Genomic DNA, 27,019 nt, shown 5'->3' on the forward strand with positions numbered 1-27,019 from the left:
AATAGGAATGCAAGCACTGAACAAAGTCAGTGCACTCAACTGTGTTCACACATTCTCCTGACCAGCAGAAAGATGTTGATTTGGGGTTTTAGACCATATTGGGTAGCTAATATTGAGTAGCTAATATCGGGTAGCTAATTCTATTGATCAAAGTTACTGTCTAGGTTCCAAGAAAACAAATACAAATTAAAAGCTGTGATAAAATACCTTGGAAAAGGATTCTAAAGAAGACAGGGACCTGGGGCACAGAGTCTGTTGAATTCATGTGCCCCCTACATGGTGAATAAATAGCCCACGAGCAGACACATTAAGCTGGAACATCAAAAAAGTCCCTGACCAGTCAAGCAGCTAGATACTAGATTCTACTTCCAGCAGTGGAACCAAAAATGGTTTCCTGTAAATTTGAGCTCCACATATTTATGAAGGTGGTTATACTGAATTCCCAAAAGGATTGCACAAAGCTTAGTAATTTGCTTTGGGAGTGGAAAGTGTGTGTTCAAATCCCAGGTCAGAGTCTTCAGCTAGTAGCTCTTTTCTCAGCGTTTTTTTTTTCTTTTTATAAGTAAGAACATGGGATGTGTATCTTCCAACAAAGGCATGCACATAGCCTATGACTCCGTGTTAGATTTTATATAAAGCATAGGCATTTCCTGGCAAGCAGGGGAATGCCTGTTATCACGAAATAATTACTTAGACTCTGTACAGAAATCTGACAGATCCAAAAATTAGGCGGAGGGGCGTGGCCTCACTTTGTCAGCCTAGAAAGTGAATTAATTACAGAATTATCAAAACTTCGGTCTCAGAGAAGATGCATACAAACCTGGAGAAGGCTGTTTTCCAATGGTTTCAAGAGTAAAGACAAAGGATAAGAAGGAGGAGCCTCTTGCTAGCCCGGTCCGTGTTGGTAAGCTCGCCATGACTGACGAGGATCTGGCGGCTCCGCTCTGCGCGGGGAGGGGGGAGCAGCATCTACCCTTGCCGCGCCCATTGTCCCCTGCACTGGTGGGGCGGGCAGGAGAGCTGCCACCGCCGTCTGTGCCCGCCGCGGCTCTGGTGACAGCAGCGGAGACAGCGGCAGGGCCGCCACAGCCCCCGAACGGCCCGGCCGGAGAGCGGCAGCGCCGCGGGAGCAGGCCCCTGCCGGCCCTCAGCCCCGGTGACGCCCCGCGGAACAGCCTGCGCTGGAAGCGAGCGCGGTGCTTCCCACACAGATAGCTAGCTCCTCGGAAAATGAAACCGAGGGCAAAGCTGCTGCAGCCACTAGTAAGAAGGAAAAGGGGGAAAGCAGCCCAAGAGGCCATAGAAACACCCGACCCAGTAGCAAAACACATCAGATCTAAAAAGGAGGAGTCAGAAAGGGAAGAGTCTGCCATACAAGCACCTTTAGGCTGAGCTGTTGGGAATCAAAGGGTGATTTTCATAAAAACACTGTTTTCTCTGGTAGAACTGCAACAGTGGAAAGCCTCAGTTGGACGACAAAGAGACAATCCAGAGAAGGTAGCTAATCTTGTTAATAGGGCTATTAAGACACAAAACCCAGATTGGAGTGATCTGAATGTAATGCTAGACACATTATTAGATGAAACAGAAAAATAGATGGTTGATAAGGCTGTTATATCTGCTACAGAGACTCTAATTACAGCTGGAAATCTTCAACGGCCAGTTAACAGTATTTTTTCCTTTAACTGACCAAGGGTGGGACCCTTATGTGGCAGAACAAATGGCAAAGTTAAAATGTTATCAGAATTGGATATTACTTGGCCTAAAATATGCCATTCCTAAAGCAGTGACTTGGTCGAAATTATATGAAGGCACAAAAAACAAACAAACAAAACCAAAACAAAACAATCAAAAAAAAACCAAAAAAAAAACCAAAAACAAACCAGAAATAAAACCCCTACAGACTTCTTGAGCAGGCTTAAAGAGGCTGCATGAAAACACACAAATCTGGACCTCAAGGCACCTGCAGAGCAAACCCACCTGGCTTATTTGTTTATAGGCCAATCTGCAGATGGCATAAAGAATAAGCTGTCAAAGATGGGTGAGATGCATGACATAGGTAAATTGTTGAATACAGCCTGAAAGATACATCAAAATAGAGATTCAACAGACAGGAATAGATGCCAGCAGAATAGAAGGGGTGATCAGGGAAAGTCATCTAATGTGTTGAAAAGGAGTACTCCTCTAGACAAAGGGTACCCCCAGTATCTGAATTAGCTGTGAATGGGAAATGATGCAGACTGAAGGGACTATGCCGCCCAGCACAATCTTTGGTTATAGTTAAGCTGGGGAAAGAGGATGCTGAATTTTGGTAAATATAGGGGAACATATTCTGTGTTAAATACTTTAAAAGGGAAACTGAGTCAAGATACTTTAAATGTGATTAGTGCTACAGGGCCTCTACAGGGTCAGTGAAACAAGGCCTTTCTTCTGACCTTTAAAATTTAAGTTAGGAAACTGGGTGGCTTACCAATTCCTCTATAAGCCAAACTCCTCAAAGCCATTAATAGGTAGGGATTTACTGTAGAAATTAGAAGCAGAAATCACATTTTCCAAAGAAGGTGGGAGTGAAAGTTATAATTCCTAAAACTAAATTTGTCAAAGCAGCTATTTTCTTACAGGAGAATTATGGCAAAATTCCCAAATCCCAAAATTCCCATCTTCATCTTCAAAGAAGTTGAAGATGCTGTCATTCTAATAGTGTGGGCCAATGATTTTCCTGGGACATGCAAAAGAGCTGAGCCTGTATTACACTCAAATTAGGGTCTACAATGGCAAGGCAGAAACAGCACCTTTGAAGTTAGAAGGCCATAGGAGATTAGAATCTATAACTAAGAAGTTCGTTAAATTTGGGTTATTAGTGGAATATGAATCCAGATACAACACGTCCATTCTTCCAGTAAAGAAGGCTGATGGTAAGAGTTATTGATTAGTGCAGGATTTAAGAGAAATTAACAAAATAACAGAAGATATATACCCAGTTGTAGCAAACTCCTACATTCTTTTGACCATGCTGATAGATGATTTAAGGGTGGTTCACTGTTTAGATCTCAAGGTTGCCTTTCTCTGTATTCCTGTGCATAAGAATAGCAAAGAACTCCTTGCTTTTGAGCGAGACAATCCTGAGACAGGGAAGAAAACCCAGCTCACTTAGATGGTTCTACCCCAGAGTTTCAAAAACAGCCCAACAATATTTGGAAACCAGCTCGCAAAGGAACTGGAGGACTGGAGAAGACAGGAACCAGGAGGAGTTATTCTTTAATATCTTGATGATATCTGAATTGCAGCTAGAACACAAGGTGACTGCATCCAACTCAGTGTAAGTCTTTTGAACTTTCTGGAACTAAGTGAGTATAGAGTCTTGCAAGAGAAGGCACAGGTTGCCAGGGAAACAGTAGTCTACTTGGGGCTAGAAATATTCCATGGACATCAACAACTCAGCAGAGAACAAAAAGAAGACACTTCCAGAGCTCCACACTATGAGAGAGATGCAAGCCTTCCTGGTAATGGTAGACTGGTTCTGCTTATTGATACCAAATTATGTACTACTGGTAAAACCTCTGAATGGACCCCTTAAGGCAGCTGAAAAGGGAACCATCATATGGACAGAGAACACAAGGGCTGCATTTAAGCAGCTGAAACGTTCCTTGATGTCAGCCCCAGCTCTGGGGCTGCCAGAATTAAGTAAGCCTTTTTGAATTCTTCACATATGAGTGACTGAATATTGCTCTGACGATACTGGTGCAACACCTTGGAGATCAACAAAAGGCTGTGGCCTACTTTTCAAAACAGCTAGACAAGGTTAGTCAGGAGTGGCCTGGGTGTTTGAAAGGTGTGGCAGCTACTGTCATCCTCATACAAGAAGCCCACAAAGCCACCCTTGGGCACAAATTCAAGTATGTGTCCCACACAGTGATCACTGTACTGGAACATAAGGGAGGACACTGCCTATCTCCTAGCAGAATGCTTAAGTATCACTCAGTGTTGTTGGAATGGGATGATGTTACCCTTAAAATACAACATCTGTTGTAAATCCTGCACTGTTTTGTTATCTACATTAATTTACATCATGCCTGAGCATGGCTGTTCACAGATAATAGAAGAGGCCTATTCCAGCAGACCAGACCTGAAGGACATGCCTCTGGAGAATCCAGACTGGGAACTGCATACAGAATGGAGGTAGCTTCATGAGAAATGGTAAGCAAATGACAGCTACACAGTAGCAATCATGGATAAGGTGACTGAAGATCTGATTTAACTTCTTACACTGATAAGAGCTCTAGAACTCAGGGAAAGAAGGTGACTATATGGACTGATTCCAAACATGTCTTTAATGTTGTCTATGCCCATGGACCCCTTTGAAAGGAGAGAGGGCTATAACTCCTCAAGGTAATGAAATTAAGTGTGAATTAAGAGTATTTGGAAGCCTTCAAAGTAGCTATTATGCATTGCAGAGGTCATCAAAAAAGGAAAACAAGTCCCCAAATGGGAAATTGCTTTGCTGATGAAACTGTGACTCAGGGTTGGCCCAACAATTTGTACGGGACTTTAGTCCAAAATGTATCCAAAGCTCTTAATAAGAATAATTACTGAATTTATACTCAATTGCTGCCTTTCAATGAGAGTAGTAACTGGCCACTGATTGGTGTTTTAATGGAAGCAAACTGTACCAGAAGGTGGTAACAAGTCAGTAAGACTCTTCTGCCTCCTATACCCCTGAGCAGTCTAATAGATCACAGGAACAATACAGTTCCTTGTGCAGTTAAAAACGACATAGGAAAGACCATTCTCCCTTCATACTGCCATAAGACTAGATTCATGGAAAAAATAAGCCCAAGAACTGTGAGGAAAAATGGAGTTGACATCACGGAGACTAGTTCTACCACTTAGGACAGAGTGGTATTGGATATGTGACAATAAGGCCTGGAAAATCCTGCCCAGAGATAAAGCTCAGGTTTGTGCCCTTGGGCTGTAAATCCAAATATAACAATATCTGATCTATTTGAAAATCCAGATGGGAGGAGGAAAAGATTTGTTAGTCCCCACATTGAATGTCATTGAATGTCCCCATGGTATAATCAGAACTCTCATTCCCTCTTTCAGAATAGTCAGGCTGGAGAGGGCAGTTATAAACATCTCAGCCATTACTGAATATATTTAATGGCACACTCTAGATGCAATTTCAGTCTTACAGGAAGAAATCCATGGTATGTCTCGTGTTTGTGCAGAATACAATGGCTCTCAATTTCATACTGGCTGCACAATTATGTGCTATTTATGTGCTATTATTAATACCACTGTTCTTATGTGGACCAGATGGTAACCTCATGGTTACCAAACTGGGCCTGGATAAAAGAATTGTTCATAATAGCTGTAGTTATAATTGACATCTGTATAATCACAATAACTAGTGGGACAGCCAGCTGTGTAAAATGGTGCTGTGGTTAAATACAGAGTAGAGACTAGACAAGATAGTCTTGTTAGTCTCTAAAAAAGCGCGGAAATGACGCCGTATTGATTTTTGCTATTTTTTCTTTTATATATATTCTATATTCTTTACACAAATATTTGTAGCTCTATAGTCTACTATTGTAACTTAACTTGAGTATTTTCTTAGGGAGAAAGACAAAACACATTCCAAGACCCCAATGCTATCCTGGCTCTCCTTAGAAACCAAGACTGAGACCAGCTCTTCAAGACATATTTTTTACAGAGCTTAGGCCTCATCTGAGGAGGACGATTTAGAAGATACTAGAGCACAGGGGCATGACTTCACCGGGTGTGCATCTAATTGCGGATTCTTGCATTATGCAGAGTGTGCATCTTCAGCATTTTCCAGCTGGTGAATTGGGTACCTAAGGATCCTTATATAAAGGATAACCCCTTTTGATCTCCCTGTGTCTGGCTCATAGTTCTAGGACCAGAGAGAAAGGCATCAGTAGGTGCTAAATAGATACCAAAAAAATGGAGAGACAGAGGCAAAATAGATCCCAAATATTCACTAAGGAAACAATGTCCTGAATGAAACAAGTCATATTTGTTTAGTAACAAGGGAACTGATAACTCATGGTGACCTTTTACTAATAGTGGTGCGTGTAAATTAGGAATGAGTTACACTCTTATGGGGAGTGTGGCTGATATTTTCTCCAAACCGAGTTCTACTCCTTTCTATGTGGTCTACGTGAATAGATGGAAGGATTTGATATAGCAGAGGGAAGAAAACATACCTGTAGAGAGAAATTCTGTGGTTGAAATACCTGTATTAGCACACAGGGCTTTGCACATGAATTTTTCTTACAACTACTATCCACTAGGACTGGAATCCCAATGGTCTGGACACTAAATAGAATTACAGAAAGAAGGATATATACTCTTAAACTGTTTATGCTTGTGGTCTATCCATATGCATGACAAAACAGATGTGGTACTAAAGCATAAAAATATGCAACATGAACAAAGCAGTCAAATAAAAGGATGGAGACAAAATGGGAATGTAACAGATTAAACAAACAGTAAGAGCTACATTTTATAAAATAGAATTCTAGCAACAAATAATACTCTCAGCTCACTGCTAGAACTGGCTCTTCTCAGCATGGTCAGCTGTTTGAAATATTATATCCAATGTAAGCCTCCAAGTAGGACTTGATAAATCTTTTGTTAAGACCATGGAGCTATTTTATTCAATTCGTAAAGGAAAAGACAGAGCAAAAGTAATTATTAAAGTGAGAGAAGATTGAGCATGTAAACAGCAGGAAAAAAGAATTAAAACTGCAGTTAAATTGAACGTCCCTTGATCACAGAATCAGTTAGATTAATCAATAATCTGAGATTATCAAATCCAGCCTTTGACCAGACACCACCCTGTCAAGTAGATCGTGGCACAAAGTGCCCCATCCAGTCTTCTCTTAAACACCTCCAGGGATGGATGACTCCATAGCTTCTCCAGGCAGTTTGATCCAGTGCTTAACAGCTCTTTCTGTGAAGTTCTTTCTGATGTCGAGCCTGAACCTCCCTGGTGCATGCTTCAGACTGTCCTCTCATCCTAATTGCCTGGGGTCGACCTCACTTGGCTACAGCTTCCTTTCAGGTAGTTTTAGGAGCTGATAAGGTCACCCCGAGTCTCCTTTTCTCCAGGCTAAGCAACCCCAGATCCCTCAGCTGCTCCTCAAATCACTTACCTTTAGACTCTTCACCAGCTTCACTGCCCTTTTCTAGACAATGTAGGGAACAGAAAAATGGTGAATGATCTGAGGGTAAAAACAAATGTCTTCATGAATCTTGGAGTGCTGTCTCTCTAATGAGACCATGAAGTGGCATCAAAAATCAATCACTTTGGTTTACTGGTTTATTTTCTCATTAACTATCACAAAGCAGCAATGTGATCCTTGAAAAGAGTGCAGGTAGATACTGTACTGGGATCCTTATGGAAGACATTAAACCTGAGGAGCTGGTGATCTTTCAAAGGCCACATTTCTCCTATTGGAACTTGCACTTGAGAATGCCATGTTATTAATATGATTTGTAAATTACAACATATATTTGGGAAAGGTAAACTGTATAGGGATCAAGGGATAGAATGCATTGATCCTGACTGGGAGACAGCAGTACACTGCAACTAACATGGGACAGCACAGGCAGCTGCCTGTGGGCAGCTCCTGCTTAGCACTGCCATGATACCTCCTGCATGGACTTGCCCTTAAACAGATCTGTTTTCTTCTAAGGAAATTATAGATGATATCAAATGACCGAAAGGGTGAGTTTCTTTCCCCAGACAGGATCTGCTCTGTGCAGTGTGCCATGGGAAAATCCACTGGGGCACTGTTGAATGCTCCATGGAGTGCCTATCACCTGAGGAGATGTAAGATGTTGCTATCTCTACCCCTCTTCTCAGCGTGTCTTTTTGAAGTAACTTTATTAAGCCACTTGTGGTTGGGGTTGTTGGGCCTTTCTCACTGAAATTTAGCAAGACCCCTGCACCAGCTCATTTTCACCTCACCCCACACCTCCATGTGGAACAGATGGTATTTGGTGTTACCAGGCCAAAGAAACAGAGGTTAGTTTAACTACTTGCTGGAAATCATAATGGCAAAAAAGAAAGATTATTTCATTAGAAGAATTTTGAACTCCATAGGGAAAATCAAGGAGAAGTACCAATACATATATGATACACTAGAGAGAATTTTGACTTTTTTTTTGTTACAATGCTACCACCTTTATGTCACCTATAATGAGACTAGCAGAGACTATGAGAATGGGTATAACAAGACTTGAAATAATCAGTACATTAATATTTTTCAGTTGTTAAAATAATGAAAGCACATAACTCCAAATAAAGCTCAGTCTTTGTGCAAAGACAGGATTTTTTTTTCTGGAAAAAATTAAGTGTTATTTAACAAAGAAATACTAATAAACAGATAAAAAGTGCTTTGATCATGAGCACTGATGATGAACTCATAAACTATACATTATAGACAAATCTGACCATTATGAAATTAAACACTTTCAGTGAAAAGTATTTGTTATGTCAATCAGTACATGGCTCAGAATTTTAGTTCTTAAAGTACTCTTTATAACTTGCAATGGTAATAATGTAAAAGAACTCAAAAATTAGATTTACAAGTAGTAATTTATTAAAAATTGCAGTGGGAGTTCCCAAATCACTTATCTGAATAAATCATAGCTTTTTGAAAGCTTTCTGGAAAAGTAAATTAAATTACTAATTTGTATGAATATGCCAATATTTAATAAGTTCTATGATCCACCAATTTCATGTAAAGGGAACAAGATTAAGTGTATGCATATACAAACACTAAATCATATCTTTGCACAGGAAACTTGGAAAACTATTGTATATGAAGGTATACATTGTCATACACATTATGCTGTGAATGCCAAAAACCTTAAGAGTTCTAACAACTTGGGTTCTCTCCACTGTTAACAGAACATTATAAGAAACTTAAAATAGTACGTCTGTGTTGTTAAATTCCTCTTCTATCTGACTGATATTTTATCCATCAAAACAAAATTCAGGTTTTCCATCTTTTTGGATGGAAAGAACAGTAGGGGGAGCTCAAAGCTTTTTTTCTTTTCTTGTAAATCTCAGACTTATGACTAGTTCTTAGCAGAAGCAGGTATTAATGACAAAAGTTTTCCCTCACAAATACAAGAGATTTGAATATCCTATATAATTCAAAACACATCTATTACTCTCAGTATTCAAACTAAAATTTAACCACTGATTTTTCTGAAAATTTCCTAGTCTCTTCAAAGTCTCAGTTCTGTTAAACACTCTTTATTTTGGAGTAAAAAAATTATCTTCTTTCAATCAAAACAAAACCAAATTTTCAGAGGATTTTTATTTAGATTCTATGTAAGGCAATGCAAAGCCACAATTCAAAATACAACCAGATTAGTAAGCAGTCCCATAGAAATACAGTACCCTGACAGTTTGCCTCACAATTATACCCACACCAGGGTAATGCATGTATTTTATCCAAAGTGGTATTTAAACAATCTTAGAACTCTATCAAATTCTGTATATGTCCAAAACAGAATTTTCTAAGTGTTGAAAAGTCTCTCTTCTCTGTCTCTTAGACAAATGAAATAAATGTTATCCTTTTCCCTACTAATGAATTTCTATAATTCCCTTAAATATTATTATAGATTCACCAATCTTCCTTAAAAGTACAGAGCACTATCTAAATTCCATGTTAACTGCAGGGGAATAATAACAGCAATCTACTATTAGCTCTACATCACAGGCACAAGAGTTATTTCTATTTCTGCCCAAATTCAAGTTCACAAGTCATCCCATACTGATTGAAGAAACATACTATCTGTCTATCTGAGATTATAGGTATAACTGAATTTATGTAACTGTAATTATAGTTATACAATTCAACCCACATTTTTACTTCAATATGTAACTGAGTGCCTTGATTCCTGCTCAATACTTCCTAAAGTATTAAATGGAAGCCAATTATTTTGCTGTCTTCCAACTCAATTTTCTCCATTACTTTAAATACTTCTGTGGAAATACTACTTCTGTCAAGTATTTGTGATGGCTTTATATAAGACTTAATGAGGACCATTTTTTCTAAGTACCACAAGCTTTTCTAATAGATTTTCATACAGAGAAAGAAAGATACTTCCCTTATTACTGTACTTCCACTTAGAGGAAAACACTGATTACCTGTTGTCTTAAGATCCTTCTCTGCATTCACTTTAAAACCATAAATACTTGAAACAATCTCATGATGGGCTTCTGCTATAATGTTTTTTAATTATATATATCAATAAAAAAATTTAATTGCTCATCTGAAAACACAATTGACTGGGTCATAATTTTTATCCTTATGTCACTTATCCCTCATGCATTTGCTTATGATTTTCATTAGAAAATCTGGTAGTAATGTGCAAAATATATTGATGCTCCTATTAATATAAGACATGAATCATATACAAAATACAGAATTTATTCCTAAAGAGTCTAAATTCTTGCATTTAATTTGTGCATAAATTGCATATTGAAAAGATAATTTTATGAACTACTACTACTACATGAAAGTGGATCATTATTTTCTGTTCATCTCCACTGGAAAAATAATTTTTCAGTTTACATACTAAAGTTTGGTACAAGATTGTGGGAAGTATTCAAGAATGCTTTGATTTCGGATTAGTCTTCCATTTTAAAATTATGGGCAATGAGATAGTTATCCGTGGTCCTTCTAGTGACGTACTTTGGATTGCAGGAAAATAACCTCCTCTGACGCACTCTTTGGATGATGGAAAGATTTATAAATAATACTTTTCCATGAAATACCAAAAGAACTACCTCTGTCTGGGTGATGTGTAACTCTTGCCTCCCTGTCCTGTGACATAGTGAGAACTAAGATGGGAATGAGGGCGTATCAGTTTATGCTTTCTAATGGTTAGACTATTCTGAAGTTTTGGTTTTTTCCTTACAAACTGGAGGAGTCACACAATTACAATGTGAATGTTAAATATCTTAAAGGAAGCTCACGGTCTGACACTACTGTGTATGATAATGAAAAACAATTCCATTGTTTTTCAATGGTGCAATTCCATTGAAAATGATGGAGTTACTATGCTATGAAACTTACATGAAATCAGAATTAGGAAGCATATATCCAAGAATAGACTGTAGGGTAAGAGTAAAAGCTAGAATAGAATGTTTGAAGTCTTAGATAAATAATCCAAACATACAATACCATTAACCTAGCAGAGCATGAGAAGCCCTACTGATGGCAAATGAACTAGACATTATACAAAGTCTCTCTAGGTTAATAAATAGGTGTGATTATATTTATGAATAACTTACTTTGGACTTGCAGAAAGATAAAAAACCCATAAAGATTGAAAGCCGCCTTGTTAAAAATTCAATGACATGAAAGAAAAATGTGCTTGAATGTGACATAATAAATGCACATGAAAGGTATTTTGAGAGAAGCAATAGTATTTCTATGATGCCAAAATATGAATTTATAATTTATGTCACGGAGGTGGAAGACTAGTATCCTCCATACTGTATCCTGGGCTGAACACTTCATCACTGGCCTTGCTGAAACTTTTGGGAGGAGATTTTAACCTCTATAACTCTCAAATAATAAAAATACAAATAAGCCTAGATCCATAATTGGCATCCATTTCATGGTAAAAGCAATACAATAGGACAAAAGTAATCAGAGAAACAGCTGGTGCCAATACTGAAGACTTAAGTATTCATTTTCAGTGAGTGGCCATATTGCAGTACTATCAGCTCATACTCTACCAATTTATTAATGTAATTTGTGTCATGTCAAGCACAATGAGATTTTTTGCTTTGTTTTGGGTTTTTGGTTTTTTTCAAGGTTGAAATTTATGATCCTGTTCCACCAGACTTGTGCAGAACAATACAGGAACAAGTGGCTCATGCAAGTGATCCAGCAGCTAATTCCCACAGAAGTGGTGGCCTGGATCACATTGTGCCTACTAGACGCTTCCCATGAGCAGGATTGAAGGGTCAACTGAAACTTTGTGAAAGACAATGCAAATCCTTAAACTAACAGCAAACTCTGGGAAAATACCCAGTCAAGCAACCAAGCAAGGAACCAACCAACAAACCCTAACAACCAAGAAAATTCCCACCCAACACAATATACCAGGATCAGTTCTGCACGCAATTAAATCATGCGGCTGGCAGCCTGTCCTGCTGGAGCGGGCAAGGAGCGTTGCGGACAGGATGCTGGCTCCTGGTGCAGGCGCCTGCGGGTCGCTGCTCTGCACAACACCCCTCTTCTGCTGCCTGCCGGGGCAAAATAATATTAAGAGATGAGTCTGAAGAACAAACGTATTTTGAAAAATACTTGAGCTTTTTCAGATAGGTCATTCATAAGAACCTCGACATACAAACAGGTAGAAGGAAGGAAGTTTCTAAAATTCCACATAAATCAGGTGAAAAACCAGGGGGTTAACTCTTCCCTAGTCCTTAGTTTATACCTTAGCACCTTGGCGGGCACCTTTTGCTTTGAAATAAGTAACACTGAGAAACATTCAGAAGATAATTTGTCAAAACTGCACACACTGGAACAAATGGATATCTGTTGAAGGAAATTGCAAAAACTAGATGTTATTCATTAAACAGCAGAGAACAGCTGATAATTTTTGGGGGGTTTTTTTCCCTTTTATAAAAACAACCAACCAGAAACCAACCAACCAACCAAAACAAAAGCCAAAAAAACCAACTCAAAACCCCCCCAGAAACCCAACCAAACAGAGGAAAAAAAAAAACACCAACAAAAGGAGAGCCCCAACCCAAACAAAACCAGCAAACAAAAAGCTGATTAGAAAGGCATACTGGAAGGATAATTTGCTCAACTCAGACATACTGACAGCCTCTAAATTTACTGGAAATATTCACAAACAAAACTGGGATGTACTTCTGCATAGCACTGTACAAATGTCTTCTTAATGCACACTGGCAACCAAAAAGCACTCACAAGATATCCCATTGGTTAAGATGGGAGGCTTACTCATTATGAAAATCCTATGATGTTGCTATTCACAATCTTGTCTGTTTTACGGTCATGTGAGTACCAAGTTCAGGTACCATTTGGAACCTGTCAAAACATCACAGAAAACCTTTCTTAAGCAGAAAAGACAGAGGAAAGTGACAATAAATATCTTTAGGCATATGGAAGGAAGAATTTGAAAACTGGGATAGATTAGGGCAAAGAATGTTATGGACATGGTTAAACATAGTGGTAGTTTCCAAATCTTTACTGTCTTATGAGTAAGAATACCTAAGACACAAGGTGTTTTATACCATGTTTTCTCCCTCTGTCAGTCTCACTTTTCATTTCCTGTAGCTGTAAGCAACATCAAAATGTCTCATAGGCAATGGGTTGCTATGACATGCACTGGAGACTAGTTGGATAGAGGAATATGAGATTAGTGCTACAGGGAGGCTTATCAGGAAGTATCTGTCTAGGATTAGGGAACAGTATAGATATCTGTGGTATCTATGGATAATAATTATGTGCATAGGCAACCAAGATTTCTGTCATTTACTGATAGTTGTTATTAGGATAAAATATTTATAAAGGATGTTTCACATTTCAAAACAAAAGCCAACCATTATGGAATTGAGGTCTGGAAAGAAATTTCCTCATAGGTTTTATTATCATGTAATTATCCATAATGGGATTCTTCTGACTTCCACTAAGTCATGAAGCAAATGAGTAAAACAGTGTATAATGGCTATCTGCTGATACCATACTCAGGACTAGATGGCTCATCCATTAAAAATCTGAAGTTATTTATTCTGTAAATATTTGAAATTCAGTTATGTCAATAGAAGTAGTACATACAGATTACAGTTTTGGTCTGTAGGGTGTCTTGTCTCATTAAAAATGCAAAATTAAATTACAGTTCTGCATTTGAGGTATACACTGTGTTCATGCCTTTTATACTGAGCATATAAAAGTATAGTTAAAAAAGTTTATTCCAGCTAAAACAGTTAAGAAAGTTTAGTCCAACTTCTTCTACTGCAGACAGTTTTTATTAGAACAGTGTGCCCTCAGTTTTGGAGAGGATACTGATTCAGTTTACCTAAAGGTTGGAAACTCATTGACCTGTTCCTAACCTTTATTCAAGATGTGATTCCTGGAGATGATTGCTGTGGATTTGGGCACCATGTACAAAACATCCAGCAAGTATTTCTTGTGAGCTTTACCACACTCACCGTCACTCTGGCATTTCTAAGAAAACCCTAGTATTTATCTCAAAAACTCTAATAATTATTTTCTTGAAGTAACCTCCCCCTCTTTTTTGTTACTTGTTGTCTCTGTAATTCAGTGTTGGCACTTTAGAAATCTTAATTTCATGTAATATTAATATATCTGGGACCAGTACACAATACAGGTGAATACATAGATACAATTGTATACATACAGGTTTTAAAAGAGAGAATATGCTTTGAGTGAAATCTAATCTATTCATAGTAGCTGAAACTACCCAATTTTGACTTAAAGTCATTGACTGGAATTAAAAAAAAAAAGATTCCAAGTTGTATCAATCATTTTATACACTATATACCAGTACAGTATATATCTACATGAAAATGATGCATTTTTAAAATATGTAATCTTTTTTTTTTTATGCTCTAAAAAATTGATTGAATGTGTTATTTTCTCGATTGGTTTATTATCTTTATTTTTAATTCCATCATCGTCTTACTCTTTATAGTAGACCTTACTTAAATAATTTTGTCGGTACATATGGAAGCTTTTAGGAAAGAGCACATGCTTTCCAAAACAGATGTTAGCAGGTGCTGGTGAGGTATCAGACATGGAGCTAGAAGATAGAAAATGATGTGCCTTTCTACCCATTACCTAGGCTAGTACCAGATTTACAGCCGATTTGGCAGCATTCCTAGATACAAGTAGCTTAAAATGGAGGTGGCCAAAGGAAGTGCAGGTGTGGGAATCCCGTGAGGCGTTCATGAATTCACAAAAACTAGAAGGTGCATCAGTGCGTTCTGCTTGGTTGTATGCCATCACCCTGAGGGCTACCGAAAGCTACATGGGGACAGCTTTCCAGGGACTGGGCCTGCGGCAGGGGCTGGGGCGTGGGGCGAATAGAACTCACCGCAGCCGAGTATCGGCCACACTGGTGGCGTTCCGTGGGGTGTCCCAGGCTTTGCTTTCCCAGCAAGGAGTCAGGGCGCTAAACCTTCCGGGTGCCTGACGGTGTGCGTGTATCCCGCTCTGCTTTCCCATTCCGGCCAAAGGTGGAAAAGGAATTTTCGGCTCCTTACTTCTTCCTTCCTTTCAGCCGGCCACATTTTCCGCCCGTCCCTGCCAACCCAACTCATCTGTCCTAGGATGGGAACCGAATAAAAATGTGTGCCCACGACTAAAAACAAAGGAAGCGAAAGCAAACAAGGCGTTAGGGAAGGAGCTGCCCGGCAGAACAAACCGGTGCAGGCACAGCTCCTCGCAGCCATTTGGAGTGAGAATCCGTTCAGTCTCTTCCCGCACCTCCTGCCCTCCTCTTCGGCCGCCGCAGGGCGGGCGGCGCGGCCCTGGAGGGCGGCACAGCGCGGGCGGGGGCTCGGCTGCCCCGGCCGCTCGCCCCCACCGCGCAGCGGGGCGGAGAGAGAGCGGGAGCGGCGGCGGGAGACGGGCCGCCATATTCCTGCCGCACCACGCCCGCGGCGCCCAACCATTTAAAAGCCGGTCGAGCTCGACCCCTACTAGTGCGCTCGTTTCCCTTTTCGCTGCTCCGTCGGCAACGCGGGCAGGGTCGAACCGAACGGAGCCGAACACCGGCAGCTCTCTGATAGCGAGCTCCGCTTTCCCTCACCACCACCCCCGCCTCCTTCCTGGAAGGGCGAGCGGCCGAGGCGGCGGGAAGGAGGAGCGGCCGCGGGGAAGCTCTTCCTGCCGGGCAGCGGCGGTCTCGCCCACCCCGCAGGAGCTGGGCTCCCGCTCTGGGGGCGGAGAGCGGCGGGGAGATGTGTGCGTGTGCGGGGCGGGGGAGGGATTAGTGGGCATTAGCGCTTCCACGGGGGTGGGGTGGTCGCGTCGGGGGTGTCGGCGGCCGCCAGGGACACTCGGGGACCGCGTAGGCTGCGGGCGGCGGCGAGGGAAGGGAAGCAGCGGGACGAGGGGCGGCTCGGCTGGGTAGCGCTGCTGCTGCTGCCGCGGTGGATGTTTCCATGTTGTTCGGTGCATGATTTAGAGGAGAGGAGGAGTTGGCAGCGGCGGGTGTCAGCGGCAGGGAGCGGGGATCCGCGCCGCCAGCGGCCCTGCCTTTCTTCTTGCCCCTCTGTGATATCGAGGCTGCTCTGCCTGCGTGCTTGCCCTGCGGCGGCCCCCGGGCCCTCGGAGAGCGCCTGTGCCCCCCGGGGCCGGAGCGGCGGCGGGGTGCGTGTGTGCGTGCGGGTTTAGGGGGGGTGGGGGCTGTGTCTGAACCAGTTAGGAAGAATGACTCTGGAGTCCATCATGGCGTGCTGCCTGAGCGAGGAAGCCAAGGAAGCCCGGCGGATCAACGACGAGATCGAGCGGCAGCTGCGTCGGGACAAGCGGGACGCCCGCCGCGAGCTGAAGCTGCTGCTGCTGGGTGAGTGCGGGGCTTCCTCCTCCCGCCTCGGGCCGCTCGCCTCGGGCCGCTCGCCTCGGGCCGCCGCCGGCGCGCACGCTCCAGGTGCCGCCGGGCTCCAGCCCGGGCATCGCCGCCGGCGCGGTCCGTGCCGGGCGCAGGTACCCGGCGGCGGGGACGGGGCGGCAGCGGCAATGCCTGCAGTGCCTCTGGGCGCTCGTCGCCCCCGCCGCGGGGAGCCGCAGGCCGAGCCCCCGCCGCGGGGAATGGGGCGTGTGTGCCCGCCCGCGGGCATCGTCGGCGGGTGGGTTCGGTGTGGAACGGGAAGAGGCCTTCCAAAATGGAGTGGGAACGGATGGCCGGTGAGAGAGGGGGCTGCGGGACGAGGGGCAAATGTTGATGTGTGTGGGAGAGCGATGGTAACGAAGCGGATTAAGGAAGGGATTCACAAGGGGAGTCGCTGTGCAGGTCGATGGTGGCGGGTGTGATATCTGCATTGTTCCGTGGGCTTCGGGAAGGTTGTTAGCTTACCGGTTGAATTTTTTATTGTGATTTTTATTTCTTGAGGTAAAGTTGGATAAGGGGCTTGTGCTCAGCTTGCATACCGGTTTCTATAAAGAAAAGGGAGCCGCAAAGGCCCAGATGCACATGGCAAGCTGAGGGGTAACCTGAAGTGTGCTGAATGATTATAGGATCTTTAGTACCGTTGGCATCCACCCACTGGATGGTGGAAATAAAATCAGCTGCATCGTTTCTCCTTAATTAAAACAGGTTTCTATTTTAGACCTGCAAGTGTGTGGAGGTGGCATTTATCTAATAGAAATTTGGCTTATCTTAAAATAAGGCTTTTGAATTAAAATATGCGTGCCTGTGTCCAGTGTGATGCACTGTGTCGTGTAGCTCTCTGGTAATAGTTCCTGCCTGGACTCGTAGGCCTTTATGTGTTGTAGCACTACTGTCTGGTGTGTGGATGAGTGAGTGTGTTCCAAATGGATGCGGGATATTTACAGTGAAGATGTTTTTCTTGGGCCACGTATATGGAAGTAGTGGTTGATACTGGGGAAGTAAACTGCCTATTCAATGAGGTAAGGCAAGTTGGAAGGAAAAGTTTTGATATGTTTTAGTGCTTCCATATGAATATGCTGTTTCCTGAAGGTTATCTTCTGAATGTAGAGAAGGTTGGGATTTCTAACTGATCTGGGAGAGAAGTAGTGGACATGGCTGCAGCACTCACAGTAATAATGTTCTGTTGGATTTTGGCCTGATTTTGGTTTATGGCAGCACATGGTGTGATTTCCAAGATTCACAAAGAAGATTAAATAGGTTGCCCTTGCTTAATATTATGGATGTCTAAGTATGATTAATGATAGACACTTGCTTCAGGATAGGCAGTTTATGCATTTGACCTATTACTCAGGTCCAGGTTTTTTCTGTATGTTCTGGATTTCTCTTACAGTAGTGCTAGAGGCTTCTCCCAGATTTTGAGAAAAGTCTGAAATCCATTGAATGAGACTGAATGTATTACCTAGAATATATTCCACTGAATATATTACCTAGAGAAGAAATTCAGAGATTGACTTCTGCAGTTAGGAACGCGGAACTTGAGCTGCTTTGCAAGGTCTTCCCACCACTAACATGAAGTATTGGCGTAGTTGGTGGTAGAACTGGAGTCCAGTTACGGCATCACTTTGGACCACGTGATGTGTGGTCACTTGCAGAGGAATGGGGGAGAAGCCACCCCATAGAAGGAACTGGGGAAAACTCTGTGGAGTTCCTGTATAAAAGACTTCGGCATTCATCATAAATGCCTGCTAAGAGTTCCAGCAGGCTTGTGAAAGTATAGGCATGATATAGAGAGATCTGGAGGGATGAACTTTTGGGTGCATGTACTTAACAGCACATCCATATACCTGGGTAATAAAACCAGTACAGAAATTGTTACTGTGCATGCATTTTTTGTCTTTTGTTTTGTCAGCCTCTGTCATATGTTTGACTGAAAGGAGTATGTGTGCATTTGGATCAACACTTAATGATCTTGTCTTGTGAAATGCTGTGTGTAGTGAAGGACTCTTGGTGTCTTGGTATTTTGTAGACTCCAGTTTCAATTTCTGAAAGACATTTAGGGAAACTTCTTTCATTAGTAGGTTTACCTTAAGTACCTTAGAGCAGTTTTTTTTTAGTCACTTTCATTGCTTCTCGGCATAAGCAAATGCTCAGTTACTAAGTTTGTTGTTTGTTTAGGTCATTCACTTGGTTATGAGGCAGATAAAACAGTTTTCAAATGAAAATATATTCATTAAAAATGGTGAGGCTGGTAGCAGGGAAACCATCTGAACATATTTGAAGTTATCTGATTTTTTAAATACTGAATAGATGTTTACTGTCCCATTTCATCTCTTTCCCCCTCATTATTAGGAAGAAAATCACTAGTACAGCTTAACTCAAACATGTTCACTTATGCTTACATAAAATTTTCTTCCTTTTTTTTTATTTTTTTTCTGGAAGTGCCAGTTTCTCAGTCCCACTCTCTCAATGGGTCTGAAAAACGTAAGTGTATTAAGGTTTTAAAATATGGGACTAAGGAATAACCTTTGACTTTTGGAGGGAATATTAGTGCAGTTTAAGCTGAACCTTGTTAAGTGGCTATGTGTGTTCTTCAGACTAGTTGCAAGTGCAAAGTGAAAGGTATTATCAACCTCTAAAGGCACAAACAAGTGTGTCTGTGCTAAGTTGTTTTATTATTACACTTGCTTTAAAATTAGATGTACACACATAAAAATGCGCATAGGTAGAAAACAAAGAAAAAATTAATCTTTTTGCTTCAGAGGAAAAGGATTTTTTTCCCTCCTTAACTTGTGAAAGACACAGTGCCTTCTTGGAAACTTAGTTTTCTCCAAATTATTACTGTGTCACGCACACAGACACAAACACACACACGCTGCTTATGTGTGCTCATGATATCTTTTTACTTTTCATGAAATAAAAGAGCTCAAAGTCAGAAGTAATTTGTGTAAAACTTACTGTGTGCTAAGATTAATTTTAGGTTTTAGTTTAAAAATAAACACTCTTTGATTAAGCATTAAAATACCAATTTTACATACCTTTTTTGTACATCATTATTTGATTTTTTTTTTAATGTATTAGAATAGGACAAAGTATTTTTTACAATTGTAATTGTGGAAAGCCAGAATCCATAAATATGCACGGAAGCATCTTACATAGTAGTTTCAGCTAGCACAACTTGCCTGTAGTTTTTTGAGACACTTTGGAACAAATTCAGTCTTCCACTGAATTTGGTTTTAATCTGTATTTTAACTCTTCTGGGTGTCATTATTGATGAACACTTTGTAAAATGCTGTGATTGTTCTCCAGAGCTTACAGTTGTGAATATCCATCTGTTGTTTGCTGTTATCTGTAAAAAACACATTGTTTTTATAATTAGGGGAGAAAATGAAGAGGTGTTCTAATGTTTTATATTTGCCTGTGCTAATGTGTTCTGCATGCTTTTATTTTAAGCATTTATGTATGTATTTATATTAAAGTAGTAAGAGCTATATACTTATGGATATATTTTTTTGGTCATACTTCTGTATGTAATTTTTTTCCTGCCATCCATGTAAATGGGACTCAGAAAGCAGCATTTGAGCCTGCATGACAGGTTGTAGCCATAAACCATCAGTCCTAGATGTAGTCTGCCTGTAGACTGTATACATTAATATTGTAGTCTATTTTCTCACTGAGAAATGTCTTGAGTATCTAAGAAAATGATGTAGGTGTTGTGCTAGCTGTGTCTGTAAACCCTGGCCAGATGAGCTACTGGAGATGTGTGTGACAGTGCTGTTTTTTGCAGCATATTGGTTGGTATTGTGTCATATGCAAAGCATGTTTTTATAAGAGTTAGGTACTTCTTATATTGAAGACAGCAAATGTGTCAGTTAAGAAACTTGCCTTGGTGCAAGTGTCCTCCTGTTCTCTGTGCTGTAGCACAGAAACTAGATGGACAATAAGCCATTTAAATTGGCATCAACAGCAGTCAATCTTATGCTTAAAGATGCTTTTGAACATAGGGTGACTATATGTATTATTTCCTAAACCTGTGTCAGCCGAATTAGATGTTGAACATGCAGAATGTGGCCTGTTCACAGAAGCAGACTTTGTGTAGATACGTTTAAGAGGAAATGGATCGTTAAGCCAACAATGGCACACTCGTGTTCCTATAACTTCTTCAGCTGGAGAAACAATCTTCCTTATTTTTCTTGTAACTTGTATTTTTATCAGTCTGCCCTGCTCACACTGAACTCTTTCAAATAATTTTAGGTAATTGACACAGTACATATTTACTACTGAAAAATGAACAAATAATTAACTTACCTCTTCATACATATTGTAACTAGATAGGTAAATATCTCTTGTTTAGCAGAAGCTTTTTCAAAGGAAATACAATTTCATTCTAGATGTTTAACACCTTGATGTATTCTCATATACACACCCGTGTCCATATATGAGAACATTTTATTGTGGGGTAGGAAAACAGAAGTCACCATTTGGATATCAGTGTGATAATGTGAAGAACATGTATTTAGAAAATATTTAAGAACATTTATTTTTGGTGTGCCACAAAGGGACACCTTGTGTGCAGCCGTTAAAGAGGGTTTGTTGCTCTTTTGTTTTTACTACTCAATAAGTGATCTACACCCACCAAAGTTAATAGGAACTAGTGGAGAGTCTGAAGAGTTAAAGAATTTAGACTAATTTAGCTTTATTTATATTTATTTATAGAGCCAAGTGGCCCCTAATTTGTATGTTACACTGGCAAACAATGTTGAATAAATGTAGGATGAAAAAATACATGCTGAGCAGAGAAATCATTGGAGAATGGACATTTGAGTGTGTGCTGCAAAATGAAGAAATAATAATTCTCCTCATTTAGTTGCTTCAGATTAATTTTGTTGTTGTATGGTAACAGCAATTTCATAGAGGAAGGCACTACCTTGCAATCTCTGAAAAACGAATCACAGAGAGATGTGAAATAAAGTAAGATAGATGTCCAATTAGTGGTGATTAGCTTTGTTGCAGAATAGAATGCCGTCAGCACAATATCTTTTTCTATGAACTTCCTTAAGCTGAATGGTAGAAGACTGAAGAAAATCTGTTCTTGTACACAAATGCTGTGTATGAATAGCTGTTACTGATGAAATTATGGAAGTTTTTCAGTATTCACCTTTTATTTACTGTAATTATCACACCTGGCAAGAACAAAGAGCAGGAAAGCAGGAGAAAACAAAGGAAGAATTAGCATATAGGAAACACTAGGAAGCCATACACTTGGTGCTGGCCAAAAAGTAGGAAGCATGCTACAGGTTTTAAATATTAACAACTCTGTGCAAAGAAGTTAGATGTGTTAAAACTGGGTAAGAGAAGTCCAAGAGATACCAATGTTTTAGAATTTAAAAGTTTTAAAAGTCTCCTGTTCCTGGAGAGTTCTGGGAACAGCACAAATGTTTTTTCAGGCTAAACTGAAGTTTAAATCTGAAGTCTTCTGTAAGCACATTGTTCTCTCAATAAGTAGTGCTGATACTGAGGCTAAACTGAAATGTGATTTTCTACAGATTTTTGTCCTTTGTAAGTTTTCAAAGGACAAATGGCAGGGAATAATTAAACTGCCTAATTTGTACACTGTACTTATTGTTTATCAGTAGCACAGAGTTTTATCCCAGAACCCTGATAGAGATGCAGTTGCCAACAGAAAAGTACTGTTGTCCATTTCATTCTGCGCTTGAGAAAGCAGTGTGGCTGTTCCAGGAACAAAAATAAACCCTAACCAGCAAGACTCCTCCTTTGTCAATACGTTAAGGCGGAATCATCTGACAGACTGCTGTAATGAACTGCATGATTTACATGTGCTCCACCGTATTGATTCAGCTCATCTTTCTGTGGAAAGCAGGTGATGTGCAATGCATGTGTTGCTTGAATAGGCAAGAGAACATTCGAAAGTTGATGGAAGTGGAAGCAACTAGTGATTCAGTAAATTGAAAAGATAAAGGCTATATCACTATTGCCTCAGCACAGCTGAGCTGTGTATTGACAGCTTCATCTGGAAGCTTTGCTATTTGTAATTTAGATTGATCTGTGTGTGGAAGAAGCATCTGATAGGAGTGAATGAGACTAGCTAGTTTTGACTGGTGTCAGAGTCTGAGTCTGTTTGCCTTAGAGTACATGGATGAGATTTCTACCATAGGTCCTGTTCCCACTGATATCTGTATCTTTTGTTTTGTATCTAGGAGAATGCCATTGTGGTCCTTATTGAAGTACTTTGGTACTCTGTCCCAGCTGTCAAAGGTCTGTTGAAGGAGGATTTGTTTTTCCCAAAGGAAATTGTGGAAAGGGCAGTTAAAATTTGATATATGTTATATATTTCTCCCTTTTACCCCCAATTTTGTCTTCTCTAAAGAGCTGTGTGCAGTTATACCCTTAAGTCTTTTGAAGTTACCGAAAGATACAGCTCAGATCTTAAGTATCACGAAATGTGGATCCGAATAGTGTTTGCCCAGATAATGTTAGCTGCCTTTAAGTTAATTCAAGGTAAGAGCACAGATTTCTGTTCTGTAGGAACTTAGTGTATCTGGATGTGAAAGAAAGACAACCTGTTAGAGATTCTTTGAGTATATAACAATCAAGATAGAAATTACTCATTTAGTTACAATATAGCCATGAAATCAACCAAAGGGATCCTCTTCTTGATCATACTTTTATAAACTAAGGTATAATGTAGTAAACGTGTTTTAGGTGCACTTTGAAATTATACAGTAGGAAAAAAAATTTAATTGTAATAGTACTTATTCTTATGGCACAGAATATACATTGCTATCTAGTTTTGTTAGTGTGTCTTTCACTGTCCCTGAGCTATGTGCTCACTAGACACTTGCATAAACTTCTTGGTCCTTGGCTAATTCATTACTCTAATGATAATCTTTGTCAAGAATCCTTATACTGAATGATAATACTTCTGTGAATTAAGGAAAATTTCTTTGATTTCCTTATTCTATGAACTGATCACAGGAGAGTTTTAAACTCCAAGTCTTCAATGTTAATGTTCATTATCTTGCTTAAATTAGAGAATGTTGAAAAAGAATCCTGAAAGGTATTCCAGCCCACAATTCTATGTGAACAGCATCATCCAGAAAGTCAAACTGAAGGTTTCTGAAGCAGCTGGTAACTCAGAACACCAGAAAAATGCAAAAGACATAGATGTTGGAAAAGATGCCATCATTCTTTATGTTTTTGGGAGCTGGTCAGGCTTGGGAAATTGGTGATCAAGTATGGAACTTTCATTTTGCTCTGATAATGCATTTGCAAAGCACTGTGAGTGCCTCTTAGTCTCACAGACCAGAGCAGCAAAAGCAATTGAAATTAAATGTGCTGAAAAATAAAGGCATCATCCACGTATCTTGAATAGAATCTTACACAGCTGTTCAGATACTTGGAGGATCTGATGCTTGTGTTTTTGCAGTGTGCTATCTAGATGGTGTTTAAGTGAAATATTTATGTTGATGGTTAAAACCTTTCAAAGATAGTTTGCAAAAAGGAGAAATAAAAACAAATGAAAAACAAACCCAAACTACTCCTTTGTAAAATTTGTTTTAACTCGGTTAATCTTTTAGGAGGGAGAATAATGATTCTTACAATACTTCTCACTTGTATTTCAGTTTGATTGTTTTTAAAAAGAAAATAATAGTAACATGGAAACAGACACTGTGTAGTTATGGTGGGGAGGAAAGGCCAGAGAATAAAGGACGTATTCTTACACCTATATTTGAATAACTGGTAAATTCTGTTTTCCTTCTTTTAATTTCTTGTTTGTGTGTTAATGGAACCTGATGCTTAGAAGTACTTACATACATAGCAACAATCTTCATGCTACTCGAATCTCTCCTGTCCTGTGATTCCCTGTTTTCTTGAAGGTGGTTCTGATGTATGCACCTGGTCATCTTCAGCAGTGGTGGGATTAGTAGTTAATCCCAGAGTGCAGGCCACCAAGCAGCTTTCTGACTGACTTAGCCCATTATTAAAAGAGAGAATTAGAGATCAAAATCTGTTTATCTCATTACTATTCCTCCAATCCATTAAGTCCTTTAAGAGATTTTTTTATGGAGGTTTGATCTGAAGTTACAGGTCTTGCATGTCATCGAAAAAGGATTTTGTACAAAACCCCATGACAAACATCTGAGAAACTTTTTTTAGTCCCGCCAAGTAGGGGAACATCTCTGGCAACATTAAAACTCAAGGCAAAACTCAGGGTATAATTTAGGCTTTAGATTATGGAACAGGTAGTCTTTAAACATTTATTGAAACGTAAAGATGATGTGGAGGTGTTCGTTATAGAGTCAGCCAACAAGATGTGTAAAGGACTAACTGCCTGACTAATCTTTTGGCCTTCTATGATGGAGTAACTGCATGAGTGGACAAAGGAAGAGTTAGAGATGTCATCTGTCTAGCCTTCTGTAAGGCCTTTGATAGAGTGTCCCCTCCCAACATTCTTACTGTTAAATTGAAGTGAGGGAAATCGGATGGACAGACTCTTTGATGAATAAAGAATTTACATGATGGCTGCATTCAAGGAGTATGGTCAATGATTTAATATCCAAGTGGAAGCAGTAATGAGTGGTGTCCCTCAAGGAATCATACTGTTTAATACCTTCATATGACATAAGCAGTGGGAAGTTGCACCCTGAGCAGATTTCGAGGTCACACCAGTCTGAGATGTACAGTTGATACAGGAGGTGAGTGGGCCCATTGGAACCTCAACAAGGTTCAGCAGGGGCAATGCCAAGGTCCTGGGTGTGTTGTCCATGGCTTGGGACAACCCTTGATGTCAGTAGAGCGCGGGAGATGAATGGATTGAGAGTAGCCCTCTGCAGGAAGACTTGGGTACTGATGAATGAAAACTTGCACTTGGAACCTGGAATGCCATCAGAAGTCTCCCCGGTGGTTAAGGGAGGTGATTCTTGTCTGCTGGGACCTGGAATCCGTTAATCTCTGTGCTCCTCAGCACAAGAAGGACAAGGACCTTTTAGAGTAAAAAGGACTCAGAAAAGAGCCACAAAAATGATCAGAGGGATGAAGCACCTCTCCTGTGAAGAGTGTCTGAGATGGTGTGGGTTTTTCAGCCAGGAAAAAAGAAGATGCCAGAGAGACCATGATGAGCAGCTTTTCAGTATACCAGGAATGTGTATATAAGAAAGCTGTAGAAAGACTTTTTACATGGGTCTATCAGTAAGAGGACAAGGAGAAATGGGTTTGAGCTGAAAGTGAGTAGATTGAGTTTGGACTCACAGAAGAAATCTTTACAGGAGGCGGGTGAGATGCTGTAACAGGCTGTTCAGAGAAGCTGTGGATGCCCTATCCTTGGAAGTGTACAAGGCCATGCTGGAAGGGTCTTTGAGCAACCTGGTGTGGTGGGTGGCATAGATGATTTTTGAAGGTACCTTCCAACCCTAACTGCTCTGCGATGCTATGATCGGACTGCTGTGGTAATAAATGATTTCCTGAAGTTAAAGCTGTTGTACATCTTCCTAATTGATAGCTGTAAGAAATAATGCTTTATACATGTATTTTTCCCCCTCTGAAAACACAAAATGCACCTAAATATACTCTTATTTTTCTTGGTAGAAGAGAATATGGAGAGAAAATAACATGGGTTTTTTTATTTTGTACTGCGTTCAGTATCCTCTTGGTCTTTGTTTATCTCAGCATTGAATTGGTAAATAAATTAAAGGGGATAATAAACATTTACTCTAAGTGATGCAAAGATGGGTTTCATTTAGGTGACTCTCCTGATTTAGCAGAATTTCATAGAAAAGCAGAACAGACAATTTAGGAGTAAATTTGCTTTCATCTAAATGTAAGACTGGGTATTTTCTGCAAATGGAACAAAGATTCACTGGAATTACTGTATTTCATTAAATTGCCTAACAGCATGTTTCATAGAATCACAGAACAGTTTGAGTGGGAAGGATCTTAAAGTTCCAGCCCCCTGCCATCGGCTGGGACTGTGCACTAGACGAGGTTTCTCAGTGCCCCATACAGCCTGGCCTTGAACACTGCCAGGAGCATTCGCAGCTTCTCTGGGCAACCAGTGTCAGTGCCCCACTGCCCCCACAGTCAGCATTAGTAAAATGGCTTGTCTTACATTCCTTAACTTGGATTTTAATGCGTTTGGTGTTCATAGAAATCCAGAAACATTCTCTGCCCAGAACAGTTTTTGTTCTCTTGGGGTTTATTTACTTAATTGCATTCATCCTCTTTTGTTACCTGCAAGGCAAGATAATAGTGAATTCGGATTTGCTTTGATTTTGTTCTGTGTTTGGCTCCACAACATAATTATACACTCCTATTAATTATTAGGCTTAATTAGGGT

At 40.3% G+C, this 27,019-nt stretch overlaps 2 protein-coding genes across 5 annotated transcripts in view; one reads left to right on the forward strand and one right to left on the reverse strand.

Moving 5' to 3' along the window:
- CEP78 (centrosomal protein 78) overlaps positions 1–15,505 on the reverse strand; it is a 51,941-nt gene extending 36,436 nt beyond the window's left edge. Inside the window, exons 1-3 of one of the 4 annotated variants that reach the window (XM_058044389.1) lie at positions 15,148–15,505; positions 13,032–13,118; positions 12,162–12,304 (exon numbers count right to left, since the gene is read on the reverse strand). The gene's annotated coding sequence lies outside the window, so the exon portion shown is untranslated. Of the gene's footprint in view, positions 1–12,161; positions 12,693–13,031; positions 13,119–15,147 lie in introns of those variants that run through there. The other 3 variants (XM_058044392.1, XM_058044399.1, XM_058044400.1) reach the window with 3 other exon arrangements.
- Positions 15,506–16,099: 594 nt separating this feature from the next.
- The window catches only part of LOC131095515 (guanine nucleotide-binding protein G(q) subunit alpha-like), a 109,060-nt gene continuing 98,140 nt past the window's right edge, over positions 16,100–27,019 (forward strand). The window contains exon 1 of the mRNA XM_058043373.1: positions 16,100–16,623. Coding sequence (XP_057899356.1) covers positions 16,488–16,623 — 136 coding nt within the window. The 5' untranslated portion in view covers positions 16,100–16,487. The remainder of the gene's footprint in view (positions 16,624–27,019) is intronic.

This window comes from Melospiza georgiana, chromosome Z (genome assembly GCF_028018845.1).
Source record: "Melospiza georgiana isolate bMelGeo1 chromosome Z, bMelGeo1.pri, whole genome shotgun sequence".
NCBI classification, from domain to species: domain Eukaryota; kingdom Metazoa; phylum Chordata; class Aves; order Passeriformes; family Passerellidae; genus Melospiza; species Melospiza georgiana.